This window comes from Phacochoerus africanus, chromosome 15 (genome assembly GCF_016906955.1).
Source record: "Phacochoerus africanus isolate WHEZ1 chromosome 15, ROS_Pafr_v1, whole genome shotgun sequence".
Classification (NCBI taxonomy): domain Eukaryota; kingdom Metazoa; phylum Chordata; class Mammalia; order Artiodactyla; family Suidae; genus Phacochoerus; species Phacochoerus africanus.
In genome coordinates this window covers 33,434,542-33,455,355 of record NC_062558.1, presented here as the reverse complement: position 1 = coordinate 33,455,355, position 20,814 = coordinate 33,434,542, and the positions used below count along the sequence as shown (strand labels likewise).

General features: G+C 46.9%; 1 protein-coding gene across 2 annotated transcripts in view; it reads left to right on the top strand.

Annotated features, from left to right (window-relative positions):
• CCDC60 (coiled-coil domain containing 60) overlaps window positions 1–18,153 on the top strand; it is a 187,448-nt gene extending 169,295 nt beyond the window's left edge. The window contains exons 8-14 of one of the 2 annotated variants that reach the window (XM_047760882.1): window positions 2,386–2,470; window positions 6,761–6,832; window positions 9,996–10,058; window positions 10,744–10,866; window positions 12,767–12,898; window positions 15,174–15,363; window positions 17,468–18,153. In XM_047760882.1, coding sequence (XP_047616838.1) covers window positions 2,386–2,470; window positions 6,761–6,832; window positions 9,996–10,058; window positions 10,744–10,866; window positions 12,767–12,898; window positions 15,174–15,363; window positions 17,468–17,569 — 767 coding nt within the window. In that variant the 3' untranslated portion in view covers window positions 17,570–18,153. The remainder of the gene's footprint in view (window positions 1–2,385; window positions 2,471–6,760; window positions 6,833–9,995; window positions 10,059–10,743; window positions 10,867–12,766; window positions 12,899–15,173; window positions 15,364–17,467) is intronic. The other variant, XM_047760883.1, reaches the window with a different exon arrangement.
• The last annotated feature ends 2,661 nt before the right edge of the window (window positions 18,154–20,814 follow it).

Here is a 20,814-nt window from a genome sequence, read left to right as displayed (position 1 = left end):
AATGGAATCATCCTGTAAGTTACTAGGAAGATAAACCACTAGGGAATGAGGAAGATGGAGTAGAAAGTGGCTAAATGTTGATGTGTATTACAGCCGAGGTGGCTCCTAGGTCACAAAGGGGAGAGCCCCTTTCCCAGCACCCAGTGACCGTGTTCACAAACAAGATCGGATGTGAATAGCCCTGGGAAGTACTGGGGTTCACCCTCCCAGGTTTGGCTTTTGAGAGTTGAACTTGAGATCACTCTGGGTGCCTCATAAAGAGTGAAATGTATCTACATGGGCGTTATCCTCCTTCATTGGTCTTCCACATCCAGCTTGTGGTCTCTCACAGCCTTCCTGCTTTTTTCCTCCTTAGCCACTTCCTTATTTATTCAGCAGATAGCAGCCAAGATGCCTGTATGACAAGCACGGCGCCAGAGACTTGCACATCTGTATCCATATAAAACAGGGCTTCCACTTTCCCACTTTTCCTGAAGCACATGGTGCACTCCAAATACATACCATTTCCAACTTTTGCAAGTGTCAGTGTGCTAGATTCCTGGGGCTGCCACAACAAAGTACCTTTTAAAGCCATTTCCTGGCTTAGAAACAACAGGAATCTACTCTTACAGATCTAGAGGTTAGAATCCAAATCAGGGTGTCAGCAGGGCTGTGCTTCTTCTGGACTCTATACAGGAGACTCCTCTCTTGCCTATTCTAGCTTCTGGCAGTTGTTAGCAGTCCTTGGTGTTTTGACTTATAGACACATCAGCAGTCTCATCTCTGCCTCTGTCATCACACAGCCATACTTTCTTTTGTGTCACTTTGCTCTTATGATAGACCCCCAATCATGTCATCTTAAGGACCCACCTCCTTTTAACTACTCCTGCAACCATCCTATTTCCAAGTAAGAATGTGAATAACTCCTATTTGACTCAGCAGTAACGAAACCGACTAGTATCCATGAGGATGTGGGTTCAACCCCTGGCCTCACTCAGTGGACTAAGGATCCAGCGTTGCTGTGAGCTGTGGCGTGGGTCACAGAGGCAGCTCAGATCCTGCTTTGCTGTGGCTGTGTGTGTTGGCTGGCAGCTACAGCTCCAATTTGACCCCTAGCCTGGGAACCTCCATATGCTGTAGGTGTGGAAGTCAAAAAAAAAAGACTAATTCACATTGTGAGATACTAAGAGATTAAGACTTTTAGGACTTCAATCTATTGCAAGGACACAAGTCAATCCATTACATGCAAAAAGAAGTCTCTTTACCTTGTATAAAAAGCAACAAGATTAAGTGTGAAAATACAAGTCAACTAATGCAATGAGGAGCATGGGAACTCTAGGGAGCTGGAGAGTGTAAAAGCCACCATCAGCTCACAGCAGACACTAACCCCATCTCAGAGTCATCTCCAGGGAAGCTGGAGGCTGGATTTTTAATGTGAAAACTTCCAGGTTTTATTTATTTGTTTGGTTGGTTGGTTGTTTTGTTTTGTTTTGTTTTGTTTTTGCCTTTTCTGGGGCCGCATCTGTGGCATATGGAGGTTCCCAGGCTAGAGGTCTAATCAGAGCTACCACAGCCGGCCTATTCCACAGCCACAGCAACGCCAGATCTGAGCCACATCTGCAACCTATACCACAGCTCATGGCAACGCTGGATCCTTAACCCACTGAGCGAGGCCAGGGATTGAACCTTCAACCTCATGGTTCCTAGTCAGATTTGTTTCCACTGTGCCATGACAGGAACTCGCTGAAAACTTGTAGTTTTGAAAGTTTGGGCATCTACATCAAATCAAATGAAACACATTTGCAAGCTGGATTCAGCCTGTGGATCACCCGTTTGGAAATTCATGTCTGGGATCATAGAGGATTTTCCCAAACAAGATGATTTCTTCCTTCTTCTCTCCCTTCCTCCCTCCCTTCCTTCTTTCCTTCCATTTTTCTTTTTTCAGCTGCATCTGCAGCATATGGAAGTTCCTGGGCCAGGGATGGAATCTGAGCCACAGCTTCGACCTACACTACAGCTGCAGCAATGCCAGATCCTTAACCCACTGCCCTACAACAGGAATTCCAGCTGATTTCTTCTTAGAATTGGAAACAGTTCTCTCAGGCTACAATAGAGTTTACAGGGGGAAGGGAAGTGAAATGAGACAGGAGAGAGAAAGCAGCCAAAACCTGGCGTTGCAGGCCACATGGAGGAACTTAGATGCCATCTCAAAGGAAGATGGCCAGTCGTTGGTTGTAAGTAGAGGAGTCACGTGGTCAGATTCACAACCTGCCAAACTCTAGACCCTGATATAATCCATCTCCAACTTCCTCATATTCCAAAGCATAGGTGCCACCAGGCTGGGAGCTGGACCCTGACCTGTCTCAAGAGCCCCCTGCAGTCATTGACCTCTCATGTTCCCATCAGGTCTGCAGAAGCTCCTGGAGATGGTTTGGGAAGATGCTCGGAGGACAGTCACCATGGAAAATGGGATGCAAAAACAAGCGCCCAGGTATGTCATTTCAATACTTGGACAAGTAAAGGCTATCAGAATAATAGTGATAACATTAAGAATAGCAATTCCCAATTATTGAGCATTTTCTCTGTGTCAAGCACTGAACTGAGTACTTTGCTTATGTGTATCACCCCCTCCCTCCGTTCTTACAACAACCCTACAAGGTAGGTACTATTGTCTGTATTTTACAAATAAGGAAATGTGGTTCAGAGAGGCTAAGTAACTTGTTTGTTCAAGGTCACCCAGCTAACAAGTGGCTAAGTCTACACCTTGAATCGAAATCTTTCTAACTCCAAAAACTGTTCCCTTAACCACTCTACTGCATTGCTTCCTGGGAACCCAAAGGTTATTCATTCATTTAGTGAGCATTTATGAATGTGAATTGCACTAATTATTGCATGAAGAGCTATGAAAGAAAAGCTCACAGGGTTCCTTGGTGGCCTAGTGGTTATGGTTTTGGCATTGTCACTGCTGTGGCTTGGGTTCAGTCCCTGGTTCCCCAGGAACTTCTACTCACTCTGGGCATGGGCAAGAAAGAAAAATAAAAAATCACAGACCTGTGAGAGGAAATAATAGGGGTATCTGATCTGATCTAGTCTGGGAAGGGGATGGGGATCATAGAATTTCCTCCAAGGAAGAAACTTTGAGATTTTTGGATGAAGCATGAAAAGGTTGCCAGCCAAAGTTGCGGGGCCAGGTCGGGTGGGGAGGGCAGGTGAGGGAGGGTGAATATTATAGGCAGCTCATGTGCAAACATGGTCAGAGGGACCACGACACCTTCAGGGAACTGAAACGCTGACCAGATGGGGCAGAGTAGAGGTATAAGTGTGTCTGGGGACCTGGGAAGCCTAGGGTTCTGATTTCTATCCTCGGAGCTAAAAGAAGTTTGGCTTTGAAGTTTCAAGCCAGTGACCAGTGTCATTGGCCCAGAGAGTCAGCCTTGGACCTAAGGTGTCTTCCTCCTGGTGGAAAGCCCTGTCCTCCAGACTTCTGGCCTCTAAAAGCCTGAGAGAGCATGCAGGCTAGAGCCAAAGTTCCCTTCCCAAGAACAGATCCCTCGGAGTGAGCAAATTACTTGCCAAGAATAAATGAGGCACTCAAGAGGTTCATCATCGCCTTCAGCCTACCGGGATGCCGCCTCTGACGTATTGGTTATTGTTATTACCATAATTACAGTTCACCAAGCACTTGCCCATGCATCACAGCCTGCCTCTGCTTGTTAAAGATGAATTTGTTACTGCTGCTGCTGTTCTTGCTGCTCTTGCTGCTGCTGCTGCTGCTGCAGCATATCGGGGCTCTTGAGGGTGGCTTCTGAAGGCACTCGGGGACAGTGTTGGCTCTTAAGATCCTGGCCACTGTGCCTGATTTATCAGCGTTAAAGACAGATGATAGTGATGAAGCATCAGCTCTGAGAGGCTCCTTCCTTTATAAGAACTCACATCTTGAACACTAGCTCTGGAGTCAGACTGACATGGATTTAAGACCTGGTGCCTTTGAACAAGTCCCTCAGCCTTTCTCGAAACCTCAGTTTTCTCATCTCTGTCACAAGATGGCATATCATCAGAACATTGGCATTGGTACCAAGTAGACTAGGGTCCATCTCCACTTCCATGATTGAAATTGCTGTGTGCTGTTGAGCAGGTTACTTCACCTCTCTGAGCCTGGTTGCTGGTTTGTAAAGTGAGGCTCATTTCACAACCTCTCCCAAAGGGCTTTAGAGCGAATTCAATGATAAAATCCTGGCAAAGTGTTATTATTGTTATGGAAATAATGTCTGCATCACCTGAGTCATTTTAAACATTTAATGAGATAATATATTTATCACATTATATGTACTTGGCATATCCTAAGCGCACAATAAAGGGACAACAGTGGGGATGGTGGTGGTGATGGTTGTTACTTTTGTTTCACACAGCATCCCACAGAATCTTTGCAACATCTTGTCAAAATGGGTTTATTAACCAGTACCCACTACCATCCCCTCCATCGTGGAGGAGAGATGGAGAAGAATGGCCAAAGACAAAAGCCACACAAAGACCCTGGTTCTCACAAAACTCATCTGGTGGCCTCTGCATTCACTTTAATGGATAAATAACCATGGTTACAGTGCTAGAACCTGTTGAAATTTCCTACCCTCTTCAATTCCTCCAGGAGAAGAATCTCTCTAATCTCTCGCTAAGACAGCAAACACTGAAGGCTTCTCTGCGGAGCTGCTGAGAGACTGGGAGAGCTGCAGATTTTCTTTTGCCCTCCTCACTTTAGAATCTAGATTCCTATTTCACTTTAGACACCAAAGCTGCTCCCATCAAGACTGACATAGAATTCGGGGGGTTTTAGGGAAACCTACCTGCCCAGCCCCTAGCCTCAAGACCACCCTTTCGCCACCTATCTTAGTGTGTTCCAGGTGCTGTAACAAAAATACCATAAACTGGCTTGTAACCAACAGGCATTTATTTCACACAGTTCTAGAGGCTGGAAAGCCTAAGATCAAGGTGCCCCCAGAGTCAGCAACCAGCGAGGGGCCCCCTTCCTCACGGTCAGCTGCCTTCTCACTGTGTCCTAGCATGGTGGAGAGAACAAGCTAGTTCTCAGGGGTTTCTCTTATTAGGGTTCCACCCTCATAATCTAGTCATCTCCCAAAGGCCCTCACCTCCTAACAGCACTCTCTTGGGTGTTAGGATTCAAATATGAATTTGGGGGGTGGGGACACAAGCCTTTAGGCTGTAACATTGTCTAGAAAAATGACCTTTTCTTTTTTTTTTTTTTTAGGGCTGTACCTGAGGCATATGGAGGTTCCTGGGCTAGGAGTCGAATCAGAGCGGAGGCTGCCAGCCTACACCACAGTCACAGCAACACCAGATCTGAGCCACATCTGCCACCTATGCCATAGCTCCCAGCAACACCAGATTCTTAACTCATTAAATCATGGCCAAGGATTGGCCAGGCTTTGAACCCCCATTCTCACAGAGACAATGCAGGGTCCTTAACCCACTGAGCCACAACAGGAACTCCAAAAATGATCTTTTCTTAAAATCTTCTGGCAGTGTTTTCCAAATGTCCCTGATGATTAGAATCAGCTGGGGTGCTTGTGAAATACACAAATTTCTCAGCTTCATCGCAGACCCACTGAATCAGGATCCCTAGGGGAAGCTTTTTTGGGGGTTATTTCCTTTTGTTTTTGTCTGTCTTTTTAGGGCTGCACCCTTGGCATATGGAAGTTCCCAGGATAGGGGTCAAATCTGGAGCTGCAGCTGCCGGCCTACACCACCGACCACAGCAAGCTTGATCTGAGCCGCATCTACAACCTACATCTCAACTTGTGGCAACACTGGATCCTTAGCCCACTGAGCAAGGCCTGGAATCAAACCCTCATCCTCATGGATACTAGTCAGGTTCTTAACATACTGAGCCATGAGGGGAACTCTAAGGAAACTGTATCTTTTAACAAGCACTTGGAACGGGCATTATTTCGTAGCATATTGGGAAATTCAAAGACTTTCAAGGTGTGCTCTCTGCACACCTGCTTGGGAAGAGTGTGTGTATGTGTATCTTTTTTTTTTTTTTTTTTGCTTTTTAGGACTGCACCTGCTGTATATGGAAGTTTCCAGGCTAGGGGTTGAATCAGAGCTGCAGCTGCTGGCCACAGCCGCAGGCACAGCACTTGGGGATCCAAGCTATGTCTGCGCCCTACACCACAGCTCACAGCAACGCTGGATCTTTAACCCACTGAGCCAGCCTAACCCACATCCTTGTGGATACCAGTTGGATTCGATTCCTCTGAGCCATGATGGGAAGTCCCCATGTATCATTTTAAATGCAGTTTCTGGGGTCCCACTCCAGGCTCCAGGAGTAGGGCTCAGGAATCTTCATCTTCATCTGATCAGTTTTCCTAGGTGATTCCTCTGCCCTCTTGAACAGCCCAGGAGCCCTGCTCTAGAAAGAGACTTCTCGGAGTTCCCATTGTGGCTCAGTAGAAATGACTAGATACCGTAAGGTTGTGGGCTTGATCCCTGGCCTTGGTTAGTGGGTTAAGGATCCAGCCATTGCCGTGAGCTGTGGTATAGGTCACAGAAAAGGCTTGGATCTGGCGTGGCTGTGGCTGTGGTGTAGGCCGGCAGCTGTAGCTCCAATTGGACCCCTAGTCTGGGAACCTCCATATGCTAAGGGCACAGCCCTAAAAAGCAAAAAAAAAAAAGAGAGAGACTTCACCATCCTCCCACAGATATTTACTGCCTCTGAAGCATCGTCTGTTCAATGCCTTTTTAAGTGACTCATCTTGCTTTGCAGTATCTTGTCAGTGCTCAGGCAAAACAAGAGCGATTCTGCCTATAAAGACATGCAGACCACCCGCAAATCAAGGTAGGAAGCCCTGAGGCCCTAGTGGACAGTTAGGGAAGCATCGCACATTTACGGGGCAGGGTGGGGGAGGGGTGGTCACAGAAATGCCCCCCCACCAGACCGTGGAGAGCGGGACTGGGAGGGGCACCTTTTTCCTTCTTCACAAGAAATAAGTTCCTGAACTCCCAGGGCCTGGGGGTGAGTACTCAGCCCTTTCTCCCCAACTGACTGTATACCGTGAAGTTAAAATCTTCCGGTGGTGGAGGGATAAGGTAGGGAGGGCATGTTCAGGAGCTAGACCTGCTCCCTTTACTAGGATGCCTTGTAACCGGGGAGGGGACGGTCTGCCCCCCAATTCATTTATTCATCTAGAGAATATTCATCACTTCCTTCCATGTGCAGGAACTATGCTAGGTTTTTTGGAGATTCAGCAGGTTTTTTTGGCAACAAAGCAGATGAACCTGCCCTCATGGATCTTACTGTCTTCTCTGGGGTCATAACTCCTTTTATGCCACAGACCCTTTGACCATCTGAGGAAGCCTATGGACTCCTTTCAGAAGAAAATGCTTTTAAGTGCATACTACAAATTACAAAGGTTTACAAAGGAATCATAGTAATATTGATTACGATATTACAACCGAATTGGGATATAGAGTCATCTGTGAGCTTCTTTAGCAACAACTTCTATAACAAGACAGCAGCAGGTCTAATATCTACCATTAATTTTGGATTAGTGTCAAATGTAAATGACTTTTCAAAATATCTTAGAATTTTAATATGATGTGCAAACACCTGTGATTTCCATTTCTGCTAAAGGCTAGTTAAAATAGAGATGTAACCTTTTTTTTTTTTTTCCTCCATCGCATTCATGGACTCCTTGAATCCTGCCCGTGGTTAAGAATGGCTGGTCTAATGGGAGAATCATGCATTTGTCAAATCATCCTGCAGAGTTAGCTGTATAATCATGACTATGGAAAGCATTCTGAAGGAAAATTATGGAGGATCAGGCAAATGTTGCACACCAGGGTTTCTGACCAAGACTGAGTTTGACATTTAAGCTGAGGCTTGAAGGAAAGAAGAATTAGCTAGCCTGTGGCCGGGAAAGATGGGATCTGGAATCTTCTTTCTCTCCCTCTTTTTTAGCTTGTTAGGGCCGCACCCACAGCATATGGAGGTTCCCAGGCTAGGGGTCTAATCAAAGCTACAACTGCTGACCTACACCACAGCCACAGCAACCCCAGATCCAAGCCACATCTGTGTTCTACACCACAGCTCACGGCAACACCAGATCCTTAACCCACTGAGTTAGGCCAGGGATCGAACCTGCCACCTCATGGTTCCTACTTGGATTCATTTCCACTGTGCCACGACGGGAATTCCAGGAATCTTCATTCTCATTCTGTGCAATTTCTGCAGTGATTCCTATTCCCTCCTGAAGAGCTCAGAAGCCCCACTCTAGAGGGAATGGTGGAAATAGTGTTCCAAGCAGAGGGACTAGCATGTGCAAAGGGTCTGAAACAGGAGGAAGCTTAGAGGCACTAAACAAAGACCAGTGTGGCTGCATCTTAAGGAGGGCCAAGGAAAGGGGAGACCGAGATGGGCAAAAGGGTCTTTTGTTGTCTGTCTGTTTATTACAGCTCATAATACCACTTCCTTCACCTCCTGCCTCCTCCCTGAGTCACACTGTCAGCTCTAGAAAACAAGAGAGCCATCCATAGGAGGAAAGTCAAAGCCAATCTGCTCCTCCAGAGAATTCATCAGCAGAGATTGGGCAGCTGGTTGGATGCAAACACAGGCTTCCTGGGCATCATTGCTGGGGCTCTGCCTCTCCACAAGATGGAATAAGGGCCCGCTCCATCACCTACCAGATCCAAGACTTCTAGGTCTAGTCCCATGAGCCTCTGGGAAAAGCAGCAAAGGCCATGACCTTTCCCTGTGGGGTCTGGGAAATGGCCAGCCTTCCTAAAAAAGTCCCATAGGCCACAGGGCTGGAAGGGAAGGGCTAGCCACACATTGCAGGGGTAAGAAAAACAGTCTCTCCCTCTAGAATCACACTGATAGAGCAGACAAGTCAGTTCCTCAAACGTTTGGAAGAAACAAAGTTGGGGAACAGTGATGCTCAAGGCCCAGGTCACTAAAGGAGGAGCTGGAGGAAGGTGGGGGGGATGGGCAGGTGCAAAGAGCTATGCCTCCTCCAGGAACCAAACCAGCAAAGCCACAGGAGGGCGCAGCCACTTAAGGAATTCAGTCAGCCCCCACCTGGAAAGGCTCAGACGCCTGAGGAGTTAGTTGACTGATCACAGATGAGGTAAAAGTTCCAAGCAGAGGTGCTTATCCACAGCCTGGGAGGTGCTCGTGCCAGGGGCCTGCCTCCACAGTTGAGTGAAATGGGTGTTCAGCATCAGGGTCCAGTTTAAATAAGAGACTCCTCAGATGAGGAGGCAGTCTGGGGCCAGGAACACCACAGACAATGTGACTAAGGATTTGACCCTCCCTTTACCACATCTGCACTCAGCCCCAGGTCCAATGCTGACAGGTGTAGAAGGGGGACAGGAGCATCCTAAATGAACCTGTCCTCTGGACGGAGAGACCAATTTTATACCAATGAACTTGGGGTCCAGAAAAGATGCCATCCCAGCACTATGCAGAGGCAGGAGGCCACAGCTGGACTAGAAGAGTCAGAGCAGGCAGGACTTGCCATGGGCAGCAGAGCCCCAGCATTGATGCCCAAGAAGCCTATGTTTGCATCCAGCCAGCTGCCCAACCTCTGCCGATGAATTCTTTGGGGAAGCAGGTTGGCTCTGACCTTCCTCCCATAGATGACTCTACTGTTTACTAGAGCTGTTAGTGTGACTCAAAGAGGAGGCAGGTGAAGGAAGTCATGTTATTAGCTATGATAAACAACAAAGACCCCTTCTGCCTGTCTCAGTCTCCCCTTTCCTTGGCCCCTCTTGAGGTTCAGCCATGAAACAGGGTAGAATTGGAGCAAATGGAAAAGAAGCAAGGAGGTTGGTCTAGGCAGAAGCAAAGACCAAGATGTGGGGGAAGGTACATTGAGTTCTATTTCTGATGCCTTGATTAGGACCTAAATCTTAGAGGCAGACAGGTGTTGTGGGGCCCTAAGGTCACCCTTTTGGGGAAAATTTGACTCCAGGCATTGTGAAACCATCCCTTTGTATTTCAGTGACAGATCCAGCAGTACAAGTGGAGACAGCCACTCCCAGGTCCTCCAGAAGAAATCTAAAAGGTAGGCCAGATGGGCAGTGGAAGATGCTGGGCAAGAGGGATTGTCGTGACCACATCCTCTATCTTCCTGGGGTGCAGGGACAACCCAGTTCAGACCAGACTCCCTGAAGCCGTAGACACTGTCAAAGGGCCAAGGACTCTCAGGGCAAGGGGCTTGTGGCCAAGATGCTCAGCCACAGCACAGACAGTGGCAACAAATTTGTCCTCCCTCATGCTTGGCCCTGGGCACAGCATTCCGTAGTCATTATCCTGCTTATTCCTCAAAGCCAGTCCTGTAAGGCAGGGATGCTACCCCATTCTACAGAGGAACAGACTGACACTTTGCCAGGTGAAATGGCTCATCAGAGGCCACACAGCTAAAACCTGGTGGGACAGGAGTTTGAGCCTGAATCTCCCAGCTCCATATTCCATTTCCATCTCACCATCCTTAACACTTGCTGGGCCTAAATAACCAAATGTCTCATGTGGACTCATGTAATAAGGCCTGACCCACCAGCCTGATATTGTTGGGTAGGTCTGTCCTTCCTGCATCCGGGGGATGCTGAAGGAGGCTCCAGGAGGGGGTAGAGAACCTGGGTGGATACAGGGAATCACTGCTGAGAGTACCTTGGGGCCCAGGGAGGCCAGCCTCACGGGTCTGTCCCTTGGGCTCCAATCCCCCCAGCCCTTCTTATCTATGTCCACAGCCGCACCAACCGTGACATCATCCACTCCAAGAGTGGGGTGTGTAACACCCTGAGGGCCAAGTTTTACAGTGTTGCCCAGGAGGCTGGCTTCTGTCTGCAGGACAAGATGGAAATCCTCATGAAGTAAGGGCACACGTACATCCATTCACTCCAAGGACATCCACCTGGTGCCTGCTCTAGAGCCACCAGATGCTAGGGGTTGGGCCTCTGGCAGGGAATGAGAAGGACATGTTCCCCGCCCTCAGGGAGCTTATGGCCATCTGGGAAATAATGGGTAGAGACTAAATAACTGAATCCATAAATATATAGGTACAGATAATAACCATTGCTCTACAGTAAGAGAACAGGGTTCTAGGAGAGAGAGAGAAACCATGGGGACCCAATTCAGGTTGGGTAATCCAGGAAGACCTCTCTAAGGAGGTGACATTAAGGCTGAGCCCTGACAGATGCAGAAGAGCTGGCAGAATGGCGAGAAGGTGGAAGGACATTCCAGGCAGCAGACTTGCATACAAGGTCCAAGATAGGAAGGGATGTGGGACAGAGGAAGAGGAGGAAGGAGCAATAGGTGAGAGCTCCATCATACATAGCCATGAATGTCATGATTAAGACTTGGAACTTGACTTTCAGAGCTCCGGCAGACCCATGAAGCTTTTCTTTTCTATTCTGAGAGCCTCCCTTCCTAGATGACTCTTCGACTACAGTGACTCTTTACCCCCAATGAACTCATCCATTCAGGGGAGTTTTCATGATGACCCTTTGCCCTGTCACCCTCTTAGTATGGAGGGGTTAGCTTCTCTGGGCCACGGGTTCAGAGATGACTTGCCTCCATCTTATGGGAGCTCTCAGTCTAGTGAGGGAGACAGATAAGCAAGCTCTTAGCCCACAGGGTGATGAAGGCCAGCGTGGAAGTAAGCAGGAAGCTAAGGGAGCACAGAAAGATCTAAGGGAAATCAGAATAGTCTTCCTGAAGGAAACAGTATTTCAGTTTAATAAAAATAAAGGCTATTTCTAGGACACTTAACTATGTACCAGACATGGGAATAAGAGCTTTGTCTTTTATTACTTATTCCTCACAATAATCCCATGGGGTAGCTGGTATTATTAGACCCATTTTACAGATAAGAAAAGTGAGCTCAGAGATGTCTCTTGTCAATAGTCACTTAGTGGTTAAGCTGTAAAGGTGGAATTCAAACCCAGACAGTCACACAGGAAAAAATAGGAGGGAATAGCGTTCCAGGAAAAAGCAACAGCAAAGTCCTAGAGGCGAGAAAGGGCACAGTGGATCACACTGCCAATAGTCAGGTGTGGCTGGAGATTAGGCTGTTTACAAGGTAATCAGAAAGGTAAAGAGAGGCCAGATCATAAAAGGCCTTACTAGTCCAGCTATGGAGGTTGAACTTTATCTCAGAGATTTTTTTCATGAGCTAAACCATAAAATGCTGGAAGAGAAGGAGTGGAAAGGATAGAGATAAAGCTGGAAAATTTCACAAGGGCTAAATAATCTAGAACCTTGGAGGGCAAGTCACTCATAGGACTTTATTCTGAGTAAATGGGAAGCCTTTGAAATTCATATACAGAGAAGACATGGTTGTCTCTTTGGAGAGATAGGACATATGCACACAATGATAAAGGGAGTAGGAAAGAAAGAAACCAAAATGAGTTAAACACCTACCTAAGCTTGACATTATTCACACATTATCATTTACTCCTCACGCTTTGGATCCAGGAATCATTATTATGTTCCATTTTACAGACAAGAAAGCTGTGTAAATACAATCAAAAGTAGGGAGAGAACAAGGGCTGATAAAAGGTGACTGCGTTAAGCAATACACAAGCATTTCAGGACGTTGGAGAGAGCTATGCCTAAAGCCAGATTGTAAATTATAGAGGGGCTAAGAGAGTTAGGAAAGGCCTCATGAAGGAAAAGGTGTTTAACTCAGATCTCAAAAGGCAGCAGCTAGGATGGTTCAGTGAGAACAGTATCTGATTCTTCTTCCTCTTTCTCATACAACCTATGATGCAGGCGCCAAGAAGAAAGAGGTATCCAGAAGTTCCATTCTTTTCAACTCGTCTCAACTTTCCAAAAGGATATAGCAAAAATGAGACATCAAGTCTCCGTGGTAAAAGGAGATGCAGAAGAAATTGCAGATCACTGGTAAAGATCCTGAGAGCCAGATAAGACAGTGCCCTGAAGGGGGCAAAGGGGCCACTGGTATTACAAAATTACATTTGATCCCATTATCCTTCAAGACACAAAGAAGCATGGCTTCAGAACTGTCCTTGGCCACCAGTAACCTCCCACCTGCACACAGGCTATAGCCAGAGTACAGTCAGGCAAGAACTCCTCAGTTTCTGCACCACAGATAATCCACCCAGCCATGTTCTCCATATTTACCTTCTGTTTGATTCAGGCTTGCAAATAAGCATTAACTTGCCAGCCCCTATAAGAGAGGCAGAAGAGGCAAACCAGTCTGAAAATGTCTACAGATTTTGAGGTCTATGAGGGGAGAACTCTATTCCCCAGATAACTTCACTCTTAAAGATACAGGAGCTCCCGCTGTGGTGCAGTGAGTTAATGATTGCGCTTGTCTCTGTGGAGACACCAGTTCAATCCCAGCACAGTAGGTTAAGGATCTTGTCTTTTTTTTTTTTTTTTCTTTTTAGGGCCACACGTGCAGAATATGGAGGTTCCCAGGCTAGGGGTTGAATTGGAGCTACAGCTGCCGACCTACACCACAGCTCACAGCAACGACAGATCCTTAACCCACTGAGCAAGGCCAGGGATCAAACCCACAACCTCATGGTTCCTAGTCAGATTCATTTCCACTGTGCTACAACAGGAACTCCCAGGATCTTGTCTTGTTACAGCTGTGACATAGGTTGCAGCTCTGGCTCAAATTTGATCCCTGGCCCAGAAACTTCCATGTGCTGTGAGGGCAGCTTAAAAAAACAAAACAAACAACAACAAAAAAAAAACAAAGCCGCAAAGCCAGGTAGGCATATCCCAGGAACACTGTGCCCCAGGACAGGGATGAAATAAGTACAACAAAAAGCAATGTGATTTGAGTGTTTACTGAATGGCAGACAGCACCCTACGTAATTTTCATAAATTATCTACTTTATTCCTGACAAAAAATCCTGAAGGGTACATATTAACCCCCACTGAACAAACAAGGAAACTTTAGGATTCAAACCCCTGTCCGACCTGTCTCTATGCTCATCTGCAGTCTAGAATTGTAGAATTGTCCTGAACCTCCATCCTGTCGGGGTGAGTAAATTAAGATCTAAACGTAAGATGGGAAAGTCTGAAAATGTACCCAGAATCCCTTCAATGATTATAATAATACAGAATGGGAATCTACAGGGAGACATGAATAAATACATATCACAAATATAAAGCTGTATGAATAGCCAAAATATATGATGGATGATCAGTTTCTTCTTCAGCCTTTTCCACATATATATCTGGGGGAAAACAAGACTTTTTAAAAACAAGATAGCACTCCACCTTAAGCCCTAATCCCACCTGAACAACCCCCCAGTTAGAACCTGCCTTATTTCTACCATCTCAAGGATAGATTACCAAACTACCTTCACACACTGTTATAATGTTAACAGAGGTTCTGAAAACCCACTGAAATACACAAAACGTTGACCCCAGCTTACTCATTACTCAGTAGCAGAGACATGCAAACATACATGCAACAGCAGCAGCAGCAGCAGCTGTACCTGGTGTGTGACAGCCTCTTGCTTCCTCGAAGATATCCCTCAGATGTGTCCGTGTCCTCCCCGGCTTCTTTAACTCTCAAAAGAAAAGCTTCAGCATACCAGCTTTCTTCCTTCCTTCTAGCTTTTCACATCATCTTCTTGGTAGAAAAATCATAAATGCAGATCTTGAAAGCATGCTCCCCCCTCTTTTTTTTTGGCCACAGCCTTGAGCAACCTGATGTGGGATCTCAGTTCTCAGACCATAGACTGAACCCAGGCCGCAGCAGTGCAAGTGCCGAGTCCTAACCCTTAGACCACCAGGGAACTCCCATGCCCTTCATCTTTTTTTTTTTTTTTGGCTTTTTTGTTGTTGTTGTTGCTATTTCTTGGGCCGCACCCGTGGCATATGGAGGTTCCCAGGCCAGGGGTCGAATCGGAGCTGTAGCCACCGGCCTACGCCAGAGCCACAGCATCCTTCATCTTTTTAATGCGATACAAATCATGCTCCAGCTTTTACTAGCCCTGGAAATAAAGACCTGCCTGATCTGTGGGAACTTTACATTTAGGAGGGAGGAAGGTCCCCCAGGTAAAGACTGATACTGCCCTGGAGACATCACCTGAGTGGTAGAAGGAGATAGTGGAGATGGGGATGCGGGGTGCCGAGGTGCCCAGACCCGTCTCCCAGCAGTTTCCTAACAGGTCCTCTCCTCTTGGAACTGAAGGTATTTTGACCTGCTGTCCAAACTCCCTGAGGATCTGAAGAATTTCCGCCCCGCCAGAAAGATCCTGATAAAACTGCAGAAGTTTGGGGAAAACCTGGACCTGAGGATCCGGCCGCATGTCCTCCTGAAGGTGTTGCAGGACCTGAGGGTCTGGGAACTGTGCTCTCCAGACATTGCAGTGGCTATTGAGGTAATGCCCACTTCCTTTCCCCTCACATCGCCTCCTTGGGGAACACTCCTTCACTCCTCTCTCAACACCCAGGCACTTGCGTACGTGCTGGGAACACAGATTTTAAAAGGCCTTCCCAGAACTCATTGTCTAGTAGGAGAGGGAGCATCACATGTCCTTGGTTGTTCCATTCTGGGGGACATTATATTCTGTGGAAATGGTGCCCCCTGAAAACTTGGAGGCTTTGGAGAAACCTAAATAAATAGACACGTGAATAAAGCAACTGGCAACTGTAATAAGGAGCACTCTGGGTTTGGCAACTAAAATTGTGGCCCATGGACGAGCAGCATGGACCTTACATGGGTGCTTGTTAGAATAGCAGAATCTCAGACTCCCAACCCTGTCTACCAGCTCAGAATCTACATTTAAATGAGATGCCAGGAGACTTGTATGTGCAATAAAGATTGAGGAGCACTGATTTAAGGTCAACGCAGAAGAGGTTTATGGTAACTAGAGCCACTAGAGAGGGTGAGATCTGGATGATGAAGTGACAGCACCATGAAGAGAAGGGAAAAGAGCAGGTCAGGAAGAGGGAACAGCATGTGCAAAGACCCCAAAGCAGGACAGAACCTGTTGGAGAAATTCAGTGGCAGTCAGTAGGTTTGGAAGGAAGAGAGCAAGAGGATGCACAGTTCCAAGGGGATTGAAGAGGTCAGCCTGTGCAGCTCTCTGAAGGTCAAGTTAAGGAATTAGGTCTTTACCTGGAGGGTGCTGGGGAGCTGCTGAAGAGTTTGCAACAGTAGTTTACCTTCCCCACCCATCCTAGAAGTTCCCAGTGCTCTGTTCCCTTAGGGCATCAGAAGGTGTCAGCAGGGAGTTCCCATTGTGGTGCAGCAGAAACGAATCTGACTAAGACCCATGAGGTTGTGGGTTCGATGCCTGGCCTTGTTCAGTGGATTAAGGATCTGGCGTTGCCATGAGCTGTGGTGTAGGTCACAGATGCAGCTTGGATCATGCGTTGCTAATGACTGTGGCATAGGCTGGCAGCTACAGCTCTGATTCGACCCCTAGCCTGGGAACCTCCATATGCTGCAGGTGCGGCCCCAAAAAGGAAAAAAAAAAAAAGAATGTCAGCAGATGGGGGTGGGGGGAGGGGCAGAGAAAGACACCCCCCCCCCCACTAAGGTATTAACAGATGTCAGTGGAGTCACTTCCTTAATTTTATCTGATGGCACATGTCCATTTCAATAGGGCTTTCAATACCTCAAGAAAAAGAAGTGACTCAAATGGCATTCTCTTGGTAGTTTCAGGACAGGTTGGCCCTTCCACAGGCTGACCTGAGTTGTGTATATGGGTGCAAGGTCAGGAGTGGGGGAGGGCGGATGGCCCTGTGGACAAGTTCATATGTCCAGACCCCACTGCCCACACCCTGTGAAGCTCTTTCGGGGGAGACTCTGGCAGGCTAGTCCAAAACTAAGTCTAGGGCAGCTGCCCAGTTATGGGGTCTGCATTCCACCTGCCACTCATGAGGGCCGTCTCTGAGTGGCTAACAGGAGAGGGCATGAACAGTCCCCTTTCTCTGAAGTGAGTTCATGGCCCTAGCTAAAAAAATTTAGCATGCTCTTCTCCCAGGGGGAACATCACAGAACTTCTGATAAACCTGGATGTGGGGGTCTCTTAATCTGGAGTCCATATGAAACTCTATGCTTTTTGTCTTAACCCTTTCTTGGAAGCAAGCCCATAGTTCCTCAGTTCTCAAGGGGTCTATGAACCTAAAAAGTTTCGAGATGAATGACTTTTTTAAAAGAGTAGAAAAGAGGGGGAAATGCTGGAAAAAGTTGGGGAGAGCTGGATTTTCCTGCTCTCCACAAATTTCTTTGGGTCAACAGGGACAAGAAGGGATTTAAAATTAGCCTGCTAAGCCAGGAAGCTGGAAAGAGGTCCTTTTCCTGAGAGAACCATCACCAGCATGATGCTCCAGGCATTATGAAAGCCTGAATGGTTGGAGGCCATCCTGGGGCCACCAGCCTCAATCACACACCTTCTAGGATCTAGTTGAGAGGGCACAGGCCCAGAGTCTGACTTTCAAATCAAATCTGAGTCTGTCACTGTATTTCCCCCTCAGTTTGTTCGAGAACACATCATCCATATGCCTCAAGAGGATTATATCAACTGGTTGCAGAACCGGATCAGTGTCCCCATCAGGGCCCACAGTGCCCAGACGTAGGGGCCTGGGTTGATCAACTATCCCTGTGGGGGAGAGCTGTCTACACCGTGTTCCGGCTTCCTACCTACTCTCATGGACACTCATTATGATAGAGCAGGGTCATCTGGAGCCTGGCTTCTGGCAACGTTCTATAGGGAGCCACTCCCAGGTGGAAACTCTACCTCACAGCCCAGCCTGACTCTCCCAACCTCTGATCCTCAGTGGTCCAGCGTGACTCTGCCTACTCCCTCTCCAGATTTCGTCACCCTATACTTCTTCCTCAAATTCTGGGTAATAAAATTGAGCTGAGTGTTTGATGTCCAGCTGGGAAAAAGTTGGAGCTGTGGAATTTCGGTGTGGTATTCAGATGCTAATAATAATCTACAATGATCATTTATTGAGCTTTTGTTATACAACAGGGCTGGGTGATGTTATTGCCTAATGATAGTATTTAAATCTCAGAATTACTTGGTTAAGTAGGTACTGATGTTGTCCCCATTTCACACCATTGATGCTAGAGTGTATTTCTCAATGTTGTATATATTGTCCTGGATAGGGATGAGTGAATGGATGGATGGATGGGGCATTTCCCAACAAGGCAGGTGCTGTGCAAGAAAATCTCATCCTTAAGAATCCTTGTGGGTGGGGGAAAAAATGTAATTGTAATGTATACATGTAAGGATAACCTGACCCCCTTGCTGTACAGTGGGGAAAAAAAAAAATCCCCAAATATGAAAGGCCTAAAAAAAAAAAAAAAGAATCCTTGTAACAGGGAGTTGTTGTTGTGGTTCAGCGGCTTAAGAATCTAGCTGGTATCCATGAGGATATGGGTTCGATCCCTGGCCTTGCTCAATGGGTTAAGGATCTGGCATTGCCATGAGCTGTGGTGTAGGTCGAAAACACTGCTTGGATCCTGCATTGCTGTGGCTGTGGCGTAGGCTGGAAGATGCAGCTCCAATTCAATCCCTGGCCTGGGAACCTCCATATGCCACATGTGTGGTCCTAAAAAAAAAAAAAGAAGAAGCCTTGTAATATCTTCTGATGGTTTTGGTTGTATGAGGAAGCTTAACTTCTAGTCATTTCAAAATCTATGTGGGCTCATTGCCATTTAACCTCTTTTCTCATCTTTGTCCTCTGCTTTCCTACATTCTCACTAAATTATAGGACCTGAATCATTTTAACTCTCTCACTGATGGCCAAGCTGAATTAGCAGTTAAACAACTGGTCTTGATTTGCAGTCCTGCCCAGATTATCAGAACACTCATATAGGCTGAATCTCTCCAGGATAATCCAGAAAGGATGTGGGGGAAGAGAGTTGAACTGGAACTGCTTTTCAGTCTAAGCAACAGCTCACTCATCCAGTCACCTATTCAGCTATTTATTCATTCATTCAATGAATATTTACCGAGAGCTCAATATGCATCAACCAATTTCTAGGTTCTGAGGATAGGCAATGACCAAAGCAGACAAGGTCCCTAATCACAGAGAACATACATGGAGACAAGTCAACAAAGGGTGATTGGAGGGCAGAGAGATTGTGTGACATCTGCACTGATACCCTCTGTTTAGTGTGATCCTGTGACAAGCCATCGGGGTGCAGGGGTGAGATGCAGTCTATAACGAGTCTGCAGAGTTGAGATCCTAAACTTCTCTATACTAAGTAAGAATTAGGGTGAAGAGGAGCAGATAAGAAAAGAGGAAGACCAGAAAAAGAGGAGGAAGGAGAAGGAAGCTGAGTAACATGAGAGTGAGGAGGCATCTTGGGAGAAAACCAACCAGGGAAAAGTTTCTGGGGCGGGGCCCCTGAAGGATCTCTAAGAACTACAAGGCAAGCTAGCTCCTTCCACCCCATCATCTTGGACCTTCAGTAATGCCTGCCACACAGCCAGGGGATGTTTTGAGGAAACAGGAGAGGCTGTGCTCTACACCAGGGTCTGCTTGTGGGTAAAGAAAGGGATTTAGGGACTCAGACCTGAATACAATGAAGAGTTTAGTAGGATCCGGGAGTCAGAAATAGACCACTACTATCTGAGCTCTGTAGATTTATAGAAATCCTTTTTTTTTTTTTTTAGGGCCACACCCATGACATATGGAAGTTCCCAGGTTAGGGGTCTAATCAGAGCTGCAGCTGCTGGCCTACACCACAGCCACAGCAACACTGGATCCGAGCTGCATCTGCAGCCTACACTGCATCTTACGGCCACGCCAAATCCTTAACCCACTGAGCAAGGCCAGGGATCAAACCCATATCCTCATGGATACTAGTCACGTTCGTAACCCGCTGAGCCACAAAGGGAATTCCAATTCATAGAAATCTTGAATGCATTTTTGACTTCCCACTAGACACATGATAGGGACCTTCACCACATTGATGGGTGTCTCACACGTATCTCAAATGTCAGGTGACCACCATGGCTAACATTTAGTGCAGTGGTTCCAAATTAAAGCAAATGCAAGAACATCCCAAGGCACATAGGATCGAGAGTGGGGCTGGGAGGCACTAACTTATACTTGGGAGGTCAGGAAAGGCTTTCTAGAGGGTGGCATCACCTGTAAGATAAATGGGAGCCAGGGAGAGAAAGGAAGCAGATAGGAAGGGAAGGTCGGATGTTCCAGGTAGAGGGAACAGCATGTACAAAGGCCTAGAGACAAAAAAACCGAAAACCGATGTTATCTGAGGAACTAAAATAACATAGGTCTGGCTGGACTATATGTACAGGGCAGGGAATGAGAGGAGAGGGAGTCTGGGGAGGGAGGTAGATGCCAGATTTTTAGATGCCTCTTAGGCCATGCTATGATGTTTAAACCAACTTACTGGCCGTAGGGAGCCATGGAAGGATGTTAAGCAGGGGAATAATCAGATTTGCATTTAGAAAAAAAAAATGACTACTGCATGAATGCAAGGCAGGGAGCAGGGCACTGAGCTAAGACTGGCTGTGATTGTGGGGAGCACAGTAGCGGTGGAGACGAGGAGACATTAAAGGATATTTAAAAGGAATCATCAGAAGACAGGAGAGTCAGGAATCATGTCAGGTTTTGCAGCTCAGACCACGGCATGGAGGATGGTACCTTTCATGTACCAGGAGGAGAGGAAGAAAAGAGAGTTCAGAATTACAAAGTTCTCTTCCAAGCATACTGAGTAGGACATGCTCATAGGACAGTCAAGTGGAGAAGGGCTTAAAACTCAGGGATAGAAACATGCTACCAACATCCACTGGGCTGTGACAGGTTAAAGCAGGAAGTGAGAGGAGAGGCTAGAAGAGGAG